General features: G+C 35.1%; 1 protein-coding gene across 1 annotated transcript in view; it reads left to right on the top strand.

Annotated features, from left to right (window-relative positions):
* AGPS (alkylglycerone phosphate synthase) overlaps nt 1–14797 on the top strand; it is a 92296-nt gene that overhangs the window by 67048 nt on the left and 10451 nt on the right. Inside the window, exons 16-19 of the mRNA XM_004674493.1 lie at nt 2121–2182; nt 5574–5663; nt 9475–9574; nt 11579–11636. Coding sequence (XP_004674550.1) covers nt 2121–2182; nt 5574–5663; nt 9475–9574; nt 11579–11636 — 310 coding nt within the window. The remainder of the gene's footprint in view (nt 1–2120; nt 2183–5573; nt 5664–9474; nt 9575–11578; nt 11637–14797) is intronic.

Raw genomic sequence — 14797 nt, 5'->3', positions numbered from 1 at the left:
GGGGAGCAGAACAGTCCGACTGACGAAGTACACTGCTGAGGGGAGCACTGGGCAGGTCAGGAGAGGTCTGCTGCTCCATGTGGGTCACCTCCAGGGTGGGCAGGGATCGAACTCATGCTGAAGTGACTTTAGCTTCTTAGTGCTGTGCTTTAACCCGCTGTGCCACCAGGGAGGGCCCCACCAGCTGAAGTATTTTAATTATTTTCTGCCATTGAGGTTAGTTTTTAAATTTTTATTTATTTTTCATATAACATGTGCTTATCTCGTGTATGGTCCCCAAGAATTTCCCACCACCAGTTTACTTGTGTACCATCACCATAGTCCCTGTGCTCTTCCCACCTCTGTTTTGATCCAATTTCCAACTCCCTGTACCCCAAGAATGACTCTAATTCATAGTTGCCTGTTGATTTTGGTTTTTACTTGTTATAATCACTTCCCCCTCATCCTTGTTGACAGGCTATTTCCTTATCTAAGATAGTCTATTGAGAATTTGACTTCGCTAAATATTAAATCTTCAAATTTTTCATTTGGAAATTCTTCTGAGGGAAATACTTACATAAAATCTTATATGAAATTTGCTTTTACTTCTCTAGAAAACCTTGAATTATTTTCTCATTTAAAAATGTCTAATCTGGGACCCTCCCTGGTGGTGCAGAGAGTTGGAGCACAACGCTATAAGCCAGCCGCAGCCACTTCAGTAAAGTTCGATCCCCAGCCCCAGAGGTGATCCACATGGTATGGCAGACCTCTCCTGGCCCTTCTGCTGTTCCCCTCAGCAGTGTCCTTCCTCAATATGACTGTTTTGCCCCCACTTTGTCTCTGGTGAATCCTCTTACCGCCCCTGTGCCTCTGGCCTGCACCCCAGTTCTATATGTGTAAATAAGTAAAAATCTTTAAAAAAAAAAAAAAAGTCATAATCCTAGGTAAGATGTAAATTTGCAACATGTAGATCTTTTACCCTCATAAGGCCTTCCCTCAAGTTTTTTCCCCACGCTAATGAGGTAAAATACTGTATTCCATTTGTACTGGGTTAGAAATTGTAATTAAAAGATTTACAGATCCATAAAAAGTAATAGGTGATTTTAGGCCTTGTAAATAATGTTTACCTCCATAGACTGTCACTTACCCTTACTTTGTCCCATAGTAAACATTTTGGGAATATATAAGATTTGTTTGTTAGGCATTTTTTTGGGAGGATATCTGAGATTTGAAACATTAAAATAACTGAGTATAGCATGGAGAGTTTAGAATAAGTTTTTGGTAATGAGTGTTAAAACTTTTAAATCAAAAGCAAGTTAGAGATTGGGGGGCTTATTTTATTTTTCATTTTCCCAGTGCTTACCAAATACATGTTTACTGAATAATTAAATTCTCTATAGGAAAACATATATTTTACTGAGTTACTTGAGAATTTTTCTTGCTAACAGTAATAGAATTTTAAAAAATTTCTTTCTGGCTACGCTTGTGAATTGTTCTTTCCAGTTTTGCTGTTAAACAGAATTGTGAGACAATAAAGAAATTGGTATTATAAGTTATTTATAAAAAATGCTATGCCTTGTTTGTGATAAAATATATTTTTCTAGCAGGAGTGTTTCTAGATGCTCTTTATAGTTATAATAGAGAGGCACTGTGTTTTCTAACTTTGTTTTCAAAGAAAATTTGATTTTAAGAAAGGAAAATGTTCTTTTCCCTCTTCTACTTCTTCAGACTTGTTCTGCTGATGCTCATGGCCAATTTTTAGTATAGTTTAGTTTGCTATTTTAGGTTTCTAGAAATCTATTGGTATTCTCTAGATGTACATAGATTGTTCTTTGATAGAGACTCCATTCGTTGGGGAAATGTATGCGTTTCTACCATGTGTCAGGTACTGACTGTGCCAGGGGTACAGAGGAGACTAAGACAGCTAATTTTCTTATCCTCTGTGAGGTTATGGTTACTCTTGGGGCTCCAGTGCACTTATGAGATGAATAGTAAAGACCAGTGGAGGTTAATTAAAAAAAACATGATGCTAACATAAGAATTATATGAAATACTAACGAGGAACATGAAATACTGACAGTATTATTGATTTTTTTCTGATCTGTTCTAATTTCTTAATTGTTATGTATATGTCTTAACAGGACTTGGCCTTGGAATACTATATAGTAGGAGAATCTTTTGAGACTTCTGCTCCTTGGGACAGGTAAAATGTACTGGAATACCTCGTATACTTGTTTGATTGATTCGATGATCATATTTTTCACATGTAGAATTACATATGGGATCTTTTTCCTTTGAAAGTAATTTCTCTAGCCGAAGTTTTTAATAAGTAAATTTAAGGGAACACAACAATATTCCTTACTTAGCATTTACTTGTTAGTCATTTAACAACTTCTTTTTTTATTCTCCCCAAACCTTTAGGTAGTTAGAAACTGTGTTTAACAGCAGCCCATGGGAACACGGTCTTCAAACATATATGGTAGAGGCCTTTTATTTTGTTTGCCCTTTTTTTAAAAAAAATAAATTTATTGGTCCTCCCTGGTGGCGCAGCGGGTTAAAGCACTGCACTGAGAATCTAAAGCCACTTCCGCATGAGCTGGATCCCGCCTTCCCCGGAGGTGTCCACATGGCGTGGCAGACCTCTCCTGACCCGCCCGCTGCTCCCCTCAGCGGTGTACTTCATCGATCTGCCTGTTCTGCTCCCTGCTCTGTCTCTGGTGAAGCCTCTCACCGCCCCTGAGCCTCTGGCCTGTACCCCAGTTCTATATGCACAAATAAAAAAAAATCTTAAAAAATAAAAAAAAAATTATTTTCTTACATCATTGTTAATTTTTGGACAGTATTTGATTTCTCCCTTTTCTCCCCTCAGTTGTAGTCCCTATGGTTCTCCCATCACCATAGTCCCTTGTGCTTCCCTCCCCTGTTTTAACCCATCTCGCTTCCACTCCCCTGTTGTTTCTTTCAGTTGTGTCAGCTTGCAAGATTTGTCTTTTTCTTGATCCTTATTTCCATTTCCCTATGTTCCATATATAAGCAAAGCCATACAATATTTATCTTTATCCTTCTAAGTTATTTCACTTAGCCTACTTCCTCCCAGCTCCATCTGTGTTGCCATAAGTGGCATGAGTTTATCTTTTTGATCACTGAGTAGTATTGCACAGTGTATATATCACATCTTCTTGATCCAGTCATCTGTTTTGGGGCCTTTAGTTTGCTTTTATGTTTTGGCTATTGTAAGTAGTGCTGCAATAAAGATAGGAGTGCAAGTTTCCTTTTTGAATTAGTATCTTTGTGCCCTTTGGGTAGATTCCTTGTAGTGGACTCACTGATCATATAGTAGATCCATTTTTAGTGTTTTGAGGAACTTCTGTACTCTTCTGTAAGTGGCTTGACCAGTTTACATTCCCAGCAAGTGTAAGAGGGTTCCATTTTCACCACATCCTTGCCAGCTTTTGTTATTTCTAGTTTTTTTTTTTTTTAAGTGGGCCATTCTCACAGTTGTGAAATGGTATCTTGTGGTTTTGACTTGTATTTCCCTGATAATAAGTGATGAACATTTTTTCATATGCCTTTTTGGCCTTTTCATACACAAGTCTCTCAAGGAATGGAGAGCTCACTAGTTTTTGTGCATTCTTCTGTAGGCCTAGCAGCAGTGGTTGTACCTGTTAAGTGCTTAATGAATATTCTGCAAAGTTTCCTGAATCTAGAGCAGTGTAAGAATTTAGAAATAGTTGTCTATAAACTCCAAGTTAGAGATTTTTAAAGACCTCAGCATAAGACTGATTAAAAGCAAGGGAGGAGGTACAAACACAACAGATAATGTGGAAACAAAGAGGATCTATCAAAAGAATTCCAGGGAACCCCAACATACAAGTGATAGTCATACACACAAGAACTAGCAGGTGATTGAGGAATAAGATCTACAGGATTCAGAAGAAAACCAGTGATATAACAAAAGCCCTGGGAATTTTATTTTGCAGAGAAAATGGTCAATAGAGTTAAATTTGCTCAAAGGTCAGTTAAGAATTTAAAAATAGACAGTTATGTTTGTCACTTATAAAGTGATTGGCTCAAAGGAACTCTGTTGGCCTTTGCTAAATTTCTATGAGAACTTCCTCCCTACAGATAATTTCTATGAATAATAACATTAAGGGACATAACATTTAGTTCTTTGTCCCTCCTCCTCATTATTCAGCTATCTATGAAGTTTTAGACATAAGCAGTTCCTAGCAACTCAGTATTATTACATTTGTAACAACTGTATGCATTTGAATTTGAATGTATTTTAACTGAAATATGATCCACCAAATGTTTTAAATAAAAAAGGATTATAAAAGCACACTAACTACTAATTATAAAGCTTGTTACTTTTACAAATTTGTAATATTAACATCTGTAAATAATAAAGCTTATGGGTTTTATTTATATTTAAAGTAATTGTTTTGTAATTATATTACTTTGAAAAATTTTTTTAAATTCCAAAAATAGCACACAGATAAACAACACTGAAAAATTGTATTTGCTACAGCTCTCATAAAATAAAGCAGAATTAATGTAACATTTTTAAAAATCAGAATTTATAAAACTTTCAGAGGCTCTATAAAAAATTTGACTGCTAATAAGACACTAAAATCATTTTTATATTTATATTCTAATCACATATTCTTTGTTCTTATTATAAGTGTAGATAAGTTTAATGTATTTTATAATTATAGTTGAATGTTATTGTTTTAATCAAATTGGTTTTCATATTATCAAATAAATCTTGAGATGAGAGATGAGTCAAACTTTTGAATTTCTTCAGTGTCTTTTCAATTTTGGTGACCCAGAATTGATGTTAGTATGTGGCCAGGATATTTATTGGAGAATAAAATGACATATACACCTTAAAAGTTTTACTTTCTTGATGAAACAAAGTATAGTTATAACAGTATGTTACAGCTTACATTAATTAATTAATTAATATTGTTAAATAGCCTCAATCGCCCCCTTGCTCTTTAATGGTTATTACTGTCCTTCACCTATTTTCATGGACTTCTAATAAACTTGTATAGAAGATGCATAGACTTCTAGTCTAACATAGCACATTAGCATTTCACATACAGTTCATGACCAGTAAGTTTGTTGAATTGGTTTTTACCTCAGTGCTTGAGAATAGGTTAGTGAAATTGTTATAACACCAAGATTATTAATTGTTTTCAAATTAGGAAAAACTTCTTAGACATGGTTATGGATAGATATTTGTATAGCTTAGAATTGGATTTTCATTACAGTGTTCTAATAGGTTTTAAGGTCTTGCTATTAAATTTATTTTGAAATTGAGTTCTCCCTAGTATAGGAAACTGCCTTCAGGAAACAGTATGCTCTTTTGATTTTCCTTTTTTATATGGCAAAAAAGAAAGGACTCTACTTATCCTTGAAATTATGAATAGAAGACACAACTTGAATCACTAAGGCTTTTGTTCGTTCTTGAGGAATTACTTATGGAAGTTTCAGTTAAGACAATTTCTGACTTGAAGGATGTCAAATAAACTGGCTTATAGTAGAAATTTGGTAACTTGTTTGAAAACTTAATATTGTTTTATGTTTTCTAGAGTTGTTGATCTCTGCAGAAATGTAAAAGAAAGAATAATAAGGGAATGCAAAGAGAAGGGTGTTCAGTTTGCTCCTCTTTCTACATGCAGGTGAGTTTGAGCCTGTACTTCTTATTCTGGAAAAAAGTTAATTCATGGAGAAATATACATTGTCAGCTGAAGAAAAGCTTCAGCCTGTCTACTTAGCAAGTTTTCCAAACCCTCTTGCCACCTTGTTAGGATTGTGCCTATAAGCAGTACTGAGCCCTTTGGGAGAGTACTCTTAGTACCTTCATCACTATCTGGATGGTATGACTGAGAGCCAAATACCTGAACTCCAGGAATAAGAGAAGAATTCTTTCTTCTACAGAAAAAGCACTTTTAAGTGGTTTTTTTTTTCCAGTTATTGATGAAATAAATGGACATTGAATAAAGTAATGAGTGAAGCAAAAGAGCCAATGAAGATAAACTTGTTGCATTCCATTATCTTCCTGAGATAAGAGAATGTTCTTATCTGACCTCTGCTGAATGGTAGCCACTAGCCACATGTGACTTTTTTTTTAAGATTTATTTATTTATGCATCCAGAGATGGGATATAGATCAGAGTTGCAGGGGCGGTGAGAGGATTCACCAGAGACAGAGTGGGGAGCAGAATAGATAGGCTGACTAACGAAATACACTGCTGAGGGGAGCAGTGGGTGGGTCAGGAAAAGTCTACCACGCCATGTGGATCACCTCCAGGGTGGGGATCAAACTCATGCTGAAATGGCTTTAGCTTCTCAGTGCTGTGCTTTAACCCACTGCACCACCAGGGAGGACCCCACATGTGACTTTTTATTGTCTGAAATGTGTCTAGTGTGAAGCTAATTTTATTTAATTTTAAATAATTTAAATTGAAATGTGACAAGTATCTTCCATATCAGATACTGCATGATTAACTGATGATTGCTTGTGTCCTCTTTGTTAAGTAGCAGCAGACCTCAAAGTGGTTTTCTTTAGAGGGGGCACTTTATAGTCAGTCTTTTGGTATTTTCTCCATAAACACCAGAAGATTTAATGTAACAAGTCTGAATTTACAAGACTTGAGATCTCAGGGAATGGCTGTTCTATGGCAGATGCTATTAAGTGCTGCACACACCTCCTTTAGGAGTGAAGACGTAACCCTTAGCCACTGGAAATGCTGTTGGCAGCTCACTTCAGGGATGATCTCTGTGCATCCAATGACTGATTGGTTTGGGTGTGTAAAGTCCCATCATCCTCTATTGGGACAGCTCTGATGGGTCATCCTGCCTTCACATTTCCCTGGGGAGAGTTATATGAAGTTTCTGTTGAGATGCCTCTCAGCCTGACTTCTCTCACACAATTAAGATGCTGTTTTTTAAAGAATAATTTTCTGATAAAAGGTTAGATGCTCAACTTCTGTGATCATGATATTAAATCAAAGTTCAGAGTGTGCAACATTTAGTTATTTGAATATTTTGGTAAGTAGGATTTTAAATACAGTTCTTATGGCTCATATTTGGTTCAGCTAACATTAATAAACGTTTGATTTTAGTTTAGGTTAATTTGAATTTCTTAACAATGGCCAAGGAGATTATTCTGTGTAAATATTAAACATAAAATATATTTTTAAGCTAGTGCCTTAGAAACACTGTTAGATCTCATTAAAATCAAAGAACCCAGGAAACTAATTTAGGTGCATTGTTTCATTTAGTTAGTTAGTAGTGATAAAAAGGTAGTTTGTGGGTCGCTTCCGCATGAGTTAGATCCCTGCCTGCCCCGGAGGCCATAGAGGTCTTCCACATGGCGCAGCAGACCTCTCCTGGCCCACCCGCTGCTCCCCTCAGCAGTGTGCTTCATTGATCTGCCTATTCTGCTCCCCACTCTGACTCTGGTGAATCCTCTCACCCTCCGCATCTCTGACCTGTACCCCAGCTCTGTATAAATGAATAAATAAATCTTAAAAAAAAAAAAACAAAAACAAACAGGTAGTTTGTATAGGTATTCTAACCCTAAGTTTCTTGGTGAGTCTTAACATAGGTACTCAAAAAAAGTATAGAGCACAGTCTTTAGAAATTAAAGAATAATATAATGACTTTGACAATCACACTATCACTTGTCCAGACAATTTTGGAAGAGGATAGTATTTAATTATCCTAAATGATAAAATCTGTCTGTTAAAAGGTATTAAACCTAATTCACTTTCTGAAACTGAGATTTTCCAAGAGTTGTTTTTCATTATTTGGAGATTTATTATTTTCATTACTTGGAGACACTTGATCGATCAAATTTTGTTTTAATAATAGAAAGTTACTTTTCTATTGAAAACTGAACTATATAATATAGATTCTGGATTTTTTAGAAGTCAACAATGTTGTATTAGTATTTATGTGCATTGTCTGTTTATTAATATTAATGATTCTCATATGAGTGCTGTATATCTTACTAATTACTATTAAACTCACTTCATTCATGTATCCTTTAAAATTTACTTTTTAGTTAGTACTAATGATAATACCCATATAGTTCAAATGGTTCTCCAATTTATTTTAAACTTTGTAAATCTGGTACTTAAAATGTAAATATTCAAGGAGTCTTTTTTATGAGTGTGAATTAACACTAGAAGAAAAAAACAGCTGGCAAATTGACAGCAGTATTGTTAAACAGATCATTTCTTCTGTTCTGAGGCACCTAACATTTGGCCTAAAAAGCCATTAAAATTTTAGATTAGTTTCTATTTGTATTTTGTAGTAAACAAGAGTATTTCCTCTGTATTTCCTCCTTCTGTTAAATTAAACTCTTTGTGGGAACCTCTGTAGATTGAATTCAGAGAAATTTGAATTGATTTGGCTGTGATTACCTTAGCTCCCTTTTATTTTAATGCTTCACCTAATTGCACTTTGAAAGCCTAGTTATAGATTACATATGTGATTTGACCTAATATTCTTGATACCCTTTCTAAACACACGTACAGACTGATTGTATACAAATAGGTCCCAAGTGTAAAGATACTTAAGATCATGTCACTGAATTTGATGTAATCAGTTTTTTTTCAAACTCCTTACTAATAATTAATGTGAACTACTAGTGTCACTGTATTTAACTTAGTCTGATCATATTTTCGTTTGTGAACATTTTTGTTTTTGCATTTTAAGCTCTCATACTTATTTCTGTCAATTTTGAGTTAAGTCTGGAAGACTTGTAATGGGTCACTGGGTTCCATCTAGTCTATTCAGGGATTGCCTTTAACTACAATAGACTAATGAAAAAAGAAAGAAAATCCCTTCTCTGGAGGTGGAGTTTTGTTTGTTATTTTGGCCTCCAAACCAATGGGAGAAATGTTTACATTATTCTTCAATTTTTAATAATTAAGACTTAACCAAAACAAGTTATAAAGCAGTTCTTACAGTCAGTCTCTGTTCTTTCTTTCTTTCTTTCTTTTAAGATTTATTTATTTATGCATACAGAACTGGGGTATAGACCAGAGGTGCAGGGGTGGTGAGAGGATTCACCAGAACTGGGGTATAGACCAGAGGTGCAGGGGTGGTGAGAGGATTCACCAGAGACAGAATGGAGAGAAGAGCAGGCAGATCAATGATGTACACTGCTGGGGGAGCAGTGGGCGGGTCAGGAGAGGTCTGCCACGCCATGTGATCACCTCCGGGGAGGGGATTGAACTCATGCTGAAGTGGCTTTAGCTTCTTAGTGCTGTGCTTTAACCTGCTGAGCACCAGGAAGGACCCAGTCTCTGTTCTTATCCCTATGAAATCTTTCTCTAGCCAGGCTTCCACCAGAGCCTGGCTAGAGAAAGTGATTTTGGCTTAAGCAAATCCATTTAGGTGATCTTGCCTGTTAAATTTCTGTACATTAAATCTGATTTCACTTAACTAAAGCCTTGTGGGGATTTTGTCCGTTTTTTAGGGTCACGCAGACTTATGATGCAGGTGCATGTATCTACTTCTACTTTGCCTTTAACTACAGGGGAATAAGTGACCCACTGACTGTGTTTGAACAAACTGAGGTAACTTTGCATACATGAATGAAGTTCTTACATTCTCTTACTGATTTAAATAAGTGACTATCATTTTGTAAATTTTATTTTTGATGCTGTTTCATCATTGATTGCTTGCCGGGCTGTTAGCCCATAGAAATGAGAAATGAATTTGTTACATTGTGTATGAAATTGTAAATCTAAAGTAAATATTTTGTACCTATTCTAAAGTAAATATTCTGTGACTTATGATTTTTTTTTTGTTATTGTACATTATAACTGATTCAATAACAAAAGGTTATAGGAATCACTTGGCAGCCCAAAGTAGTGGTAGCTGCTGTTGAGGTCTGCAGCTCCAATGCTCTTAGTTTATGTTGCTGTAATACTGTCATTCTAGCTTTAATTTTTCTTTTATTTGCTGAAATTATATATAGGCCAGTACAGTTCATTTAATAGTAGTTTCTGTTACATTTCTTATATGATCTTAAATTACTAATTTTTCTAAAGCTTTCTTTTGATCACCATCAAAAAATGCATCTCACTGTAAGTATGCTTAGTGTTGGGGAAACAGGCTAGACTGTGAGGAACTGTGGGAAACTGAGGTCCTAGTGTTTGTTGTAAGCCTGCTAATAAAGATAGTACTGTAAGGTCATTTTCAGTGGCATACCCATAAAGCCAAACCATCCACAGAGTTTAGTTGACTCCCTCCTAAGCTCCTCTCTCTCTTTTTTTGTTCCCCAACTTTTTTGAAATATAAGTGAAGTATAGTAAACTGCACATATTTAAATTGTATAATTTGATGAGTTTTGGCATTATGTATACCCCTGTGAAGTCATCATTGCAGTCAAAATCATGAGCATGCCACTACCTTCAAAAGTGAGTCCTTTCCAGTAGCCTTAGCCTTCTAGTGTTTGTATTGCTTATGCTAGCTACCAAAGGTAGTCTGGAGTAGTACCAAACTGAAATTTTTCTTCTTTCCTAATTGAAACTGGAATTCTGTAAATTCTGTAAATGCTGTTGAGTTCATGTAAAATAACTTGTTAGGAGGTAGTATTTCTTAGAACAGGGCTAGCATATTTAAGATTCATATGAAAACCCCTAAGTTCTAGATGAGGAGGTTCTTATATATTACTTTGCAGTGAGATAATGATCCCAGGTTTCCCAGGCCTTCTTCTACCCTGGTCTAACTCTTCATGGTTTATACAACCTGTGTATTCCAAGAAGTTCAAGGCACTGTAGGCATTTCATCTCACAGCTGTTATGTATTTATGAATTGTAAAGGATTGAATTTTCCAATTTCTATTTCCCATTTTCATTCAGCACTTCAGTCACTTGTTATTTGGCTGTGTTTGTCTTTTGTGTATCTCTCTGTGTGTGAGTTTACCTTTGTACCTTTTAGGACTCTACAAGCTTATTCGGGATCATGTTAGGTCCACAAAACAAGGCTTATTTTACCCCACACTTAGATATCCACAGAGTAACCAAGTACTTTGCCCCAAGGCATTGACCTAAGAAATGCTATAAAGGCCTTTTTGTTTAATTTCTGATAGCTTTGTAAGTAATCTTAAGTCTGATGTCTACTGTATATTAGATAATTTAGCCATCAAAGACTCATTTTCTTTATCTGTAAAATAGAAGTAATTATAATTGTTTTGTAACTTAAGCATTGTTATAAAGTGCTTTATACCTTTCCAGATACACAGCAATCAGTGAAAAGTTACTAATGTTTATTGTTATTAGTGAGAGATTTCCTTCAAATTGAACCCATCTCTGTCCTTATAAAACTTTTTATAAACAATCTGTGCACTGAATTCTAGAATCTCTACATGCCTCTTGTACATATTGTGATTGTTCTCTAGGGAAAAAGTCTTAGAAAGCTAGTCTGAATATTTCAATTGACCTAAGAGGTAGGAAATTTCATCTTATAGCTCATTATTTGACCCAGTGAATAGGTACCTCCTTTTTGGGGTTGGGTCTTCTTCTTTAAGGTGAAATCTAAGTATACAAATTTTTTGTTGTTGTTTCTTAATATAGGCAGCTGCTAGAGAAGAAATCCTTGCTAATGGAGGGAGCCTGTCACATCATCATGGAGGTAATCTTTGGGGCATATTATTTTTTTTTTTTTTAAAGATTTATTTATTTGTACATACAGAACCGGGGTACAGGCTAGAGGCTCAGGGGCGGTGAGAGGCTTCACCAGAGACAGAGTGGGGAGCAGAACAGGCAGATCGACGAAGCACACTGCTGAGGGGAGCAGCGGGTGGGTCAGGAGAGGTCTGCCACACCATATGGTCACCTCCGGGGTAGGCGGGAATCGAACTCATGCGGAAGTGGCTTTAGCTTCTCAGTGCAGTGCTTTAACCCGCTGCGCCACCAGGGAGGGCCCGGGGCATATTATTTTTAATAGTTCTACTGTTTAAGATACGTGGCTCAATAAAATGTATAAGAAAGTGATAATGTGATTAATATGGCAGTACTTGAGATTTCTTGAAAGTTTTTCTTTATTAGAGAAGTTGTCACTGATGTTGCCCACATTGTGGCAGTGCACACAGACAAACCTGCCTAGGTATAAAAACCTGGACAGTCTTGTTAAGTTCTCAGGGAAATTTGCTACCTAACAATAACCCAGTTTTCCTGGAAAGTATTTGGCTATGAGAGCAAAAGTCTTTAAAGGGGAAAAGAAAACTTGGGTAAGTATTTTTCATTTTCTATGGGAATGTAGCTAGCTGGACATCAGTTGTACCATACATTGAAGAAGTCTTTGTTCTGCTCACCCTCAGCAAATAAATCAAGACAATATAAAAGAGAAATGTTTTTCAAAATTTTGATTCAGATTATGGTGTTAAGTCTCTGTGTTAAACCTCTGATGTTACCAGAGAATTTATCACATCACCTATAAAAATTATGATATAGCTATATGTTACAAGCAGGCTTTATGAAAGAAAGATGAGGCAGTTTTTAAACAAGTTAAATTGTGGCCATCTGTCACTCAAGGTTTTCTGTTCTCTGAAACAAATTTGTTTTTTGTATATGCTTCAGTATAATTTGATGCTCAGAAAAATAGAAACATGTTAATTTTTTTAATTAAAAATTTTTAGAGGGTACTGTGAAGATAAACAAGTACCAAAATCTAAAAATTCAACTTCTACCTCTGCCCTACTCTTTATTCCTTTTTCCCTGTTTCATTTTCCTTCACAGTGTTTAGCATTATTTAACACTCTACCTATTTATATTTCCTTAAGTGAACTATACCTCCCTCTAGAAAGTGAGTATCCATCAGGACGAGGCTTTTGTTTTGTTTTCTTTGCTATGTACCAGTACCTAGACAGCGTTTAGCCCTTTGTATATATATGTAGAGTGAAGGAAATGATTTTGGTAGAGGAGAGTGGACTCTAAATGATCTGTATTCATGTAACATTATTGCACCCGAACTGGGGTAGATTGCTAATGTGGGTGAATGAAATAGAAAGATGGTCCCCAATATAACTGTATCAGTTATAATTTTGCTGTCACCTTTTTTTCCAGCCCATAAATTTATAGCTTAAAAATTGACTTGTAAGTATAAAAGTGAATAAATTAGTTCTTTCACCCCTCTTTCTATTTGTTAAATGAGCAAATAAACAAAAATGAGCGTGGGAGTAAAATGGATACTAGAAATCTCTCTAGTGGAATGAATCTGACTAATCCAAAAGTCTATACCTGATTTTGGAAATGTAAACATGAGATAATTTCATAAAGATACTTAAATTATTAGCCTCTTCTAAAATATTTAGAAAGCCATATATTATTTAAGATCTTTAAAATATTTTGACTTCAGGATGTCACCATGTTAATATGTTAAGGAAAATACTCATTAAATTATAGAATGATGAAATATTGATTTTTTTCATCTAAATTAACTGGATGGGGAGGGAGGACAATAATTTAGCTATAATTACTTATTTGAAGAAAAAAGTAAATTTTCCTTTCTTTAGCCAACAATTTTACCTTTTGGTACATGTCAGTGGCCAATAGTACACCTTCACCTTGAAGATCTGGAACTATAGTTTCTGTGTCTGTGTTGTTATATATGAGATGTGATTCTGTGCAAAGATACAAACAGCCAAATCTTAAATATACAGGAGGAAAGAGGGGCTTAATTTTCATTTAGGTAATAGGGTTTCAGATGAACTATTTCCTTAACTGAGGGAGGGTGTTCTCAGTTTACTCAAACAGTATAGTGTAAGAAGTTAAATAGGAGCTAAATACAACCAAATGAACTATAACATTACAGAGGAAAGCCAAACAGAATTTTGTGGGGTTTTTTGCTTTACCTTTTTAGGATCTGTTTGGATATTGATTTCTCTCTACTAGTGCCTGAATATGAGATGCTGAAAGCTGAATATAGCAGAACTGCAAATGTTACTTATTCACATATACCCCAGACCCTGAGAGCTTCTTAGTAGGCTTTAACATAATCTACATAAACATATTTGAAGTGATTTATCCAATAAAGCTCTCATTAGAGCAAAGAGAAAATATATACAAATTAAAGTAATAAAGCATTAAACTTTTTGAAAATTAGATTTTGTTATTGTGAAAACTATGGTAATAATATATCACATTAATCTGTGCACACAAATAGAAGAAAAGTATCAGGAAAAATATAAGCCCTAATTAACCTATAAGAGCAAGATTATTCAGTTCTTGATTCCAAAACAAATAATGTAAGTAGTTCCCTGTGATATTTTTGAAACAAAATATGCTTAATGCTTTTTAATACCCTTTGTGTGTTTTCCATACTATATGTACTGATCCACTTCAAAGAATGGTTTGTCCATCTCCTGAAGGATCTTATAGTCCAGTAAAATTAATCTTAGCATTTCAACGGGTCATTGGTTAAAACTGGTAGAGTTATTATCATCATCTCTTTAGCCAAGGTAAAAGCCTGCCCTTTTCTTTGACAAGAACTTAAATGGTGACTTTAATAAAGATGTAAATGCTGAAACAGTGAAGAGAATGGAGATATAATAGGCAAAAGAAGTAACATTTGTGAGTATTTAAATGTTTGCTAGTTGTTCTGCATAATTTAAGTCTTCTTGGATTCTTACCAAAGTGCTGTGAAGTAATTATTATTACTGACTTTAAGTAAAGACATATTAAGACTCTTGAATGTAGAATAATTTGCCCAAAGTTATCGGCAATAACGATCATGCGATGTAAGTTCGAACTTTGGTCTTCCTGCCCTCAGTTTCCCTATCTTTTTTTTTTTAA

Source organism: Condylura cristata, unplaced genomic scaffold (assembly GCF_000260355.1).
Source record: "Condylura cristata isolate star-nosed mole 26May11 unplaced genomic scaffold, ConCri1.0 scaffold00002, whole genome shotgun sequence".
Classification (NCBI taxonomy): Eukaryota; Metazoa; Chordata; class Mammalia; order Eulipotyphla; family Talpidae; genus Condylura; species Condylura cristata.
This window is presented reverse-complemented; position numbering and strand designations above follow the sequence as displayed.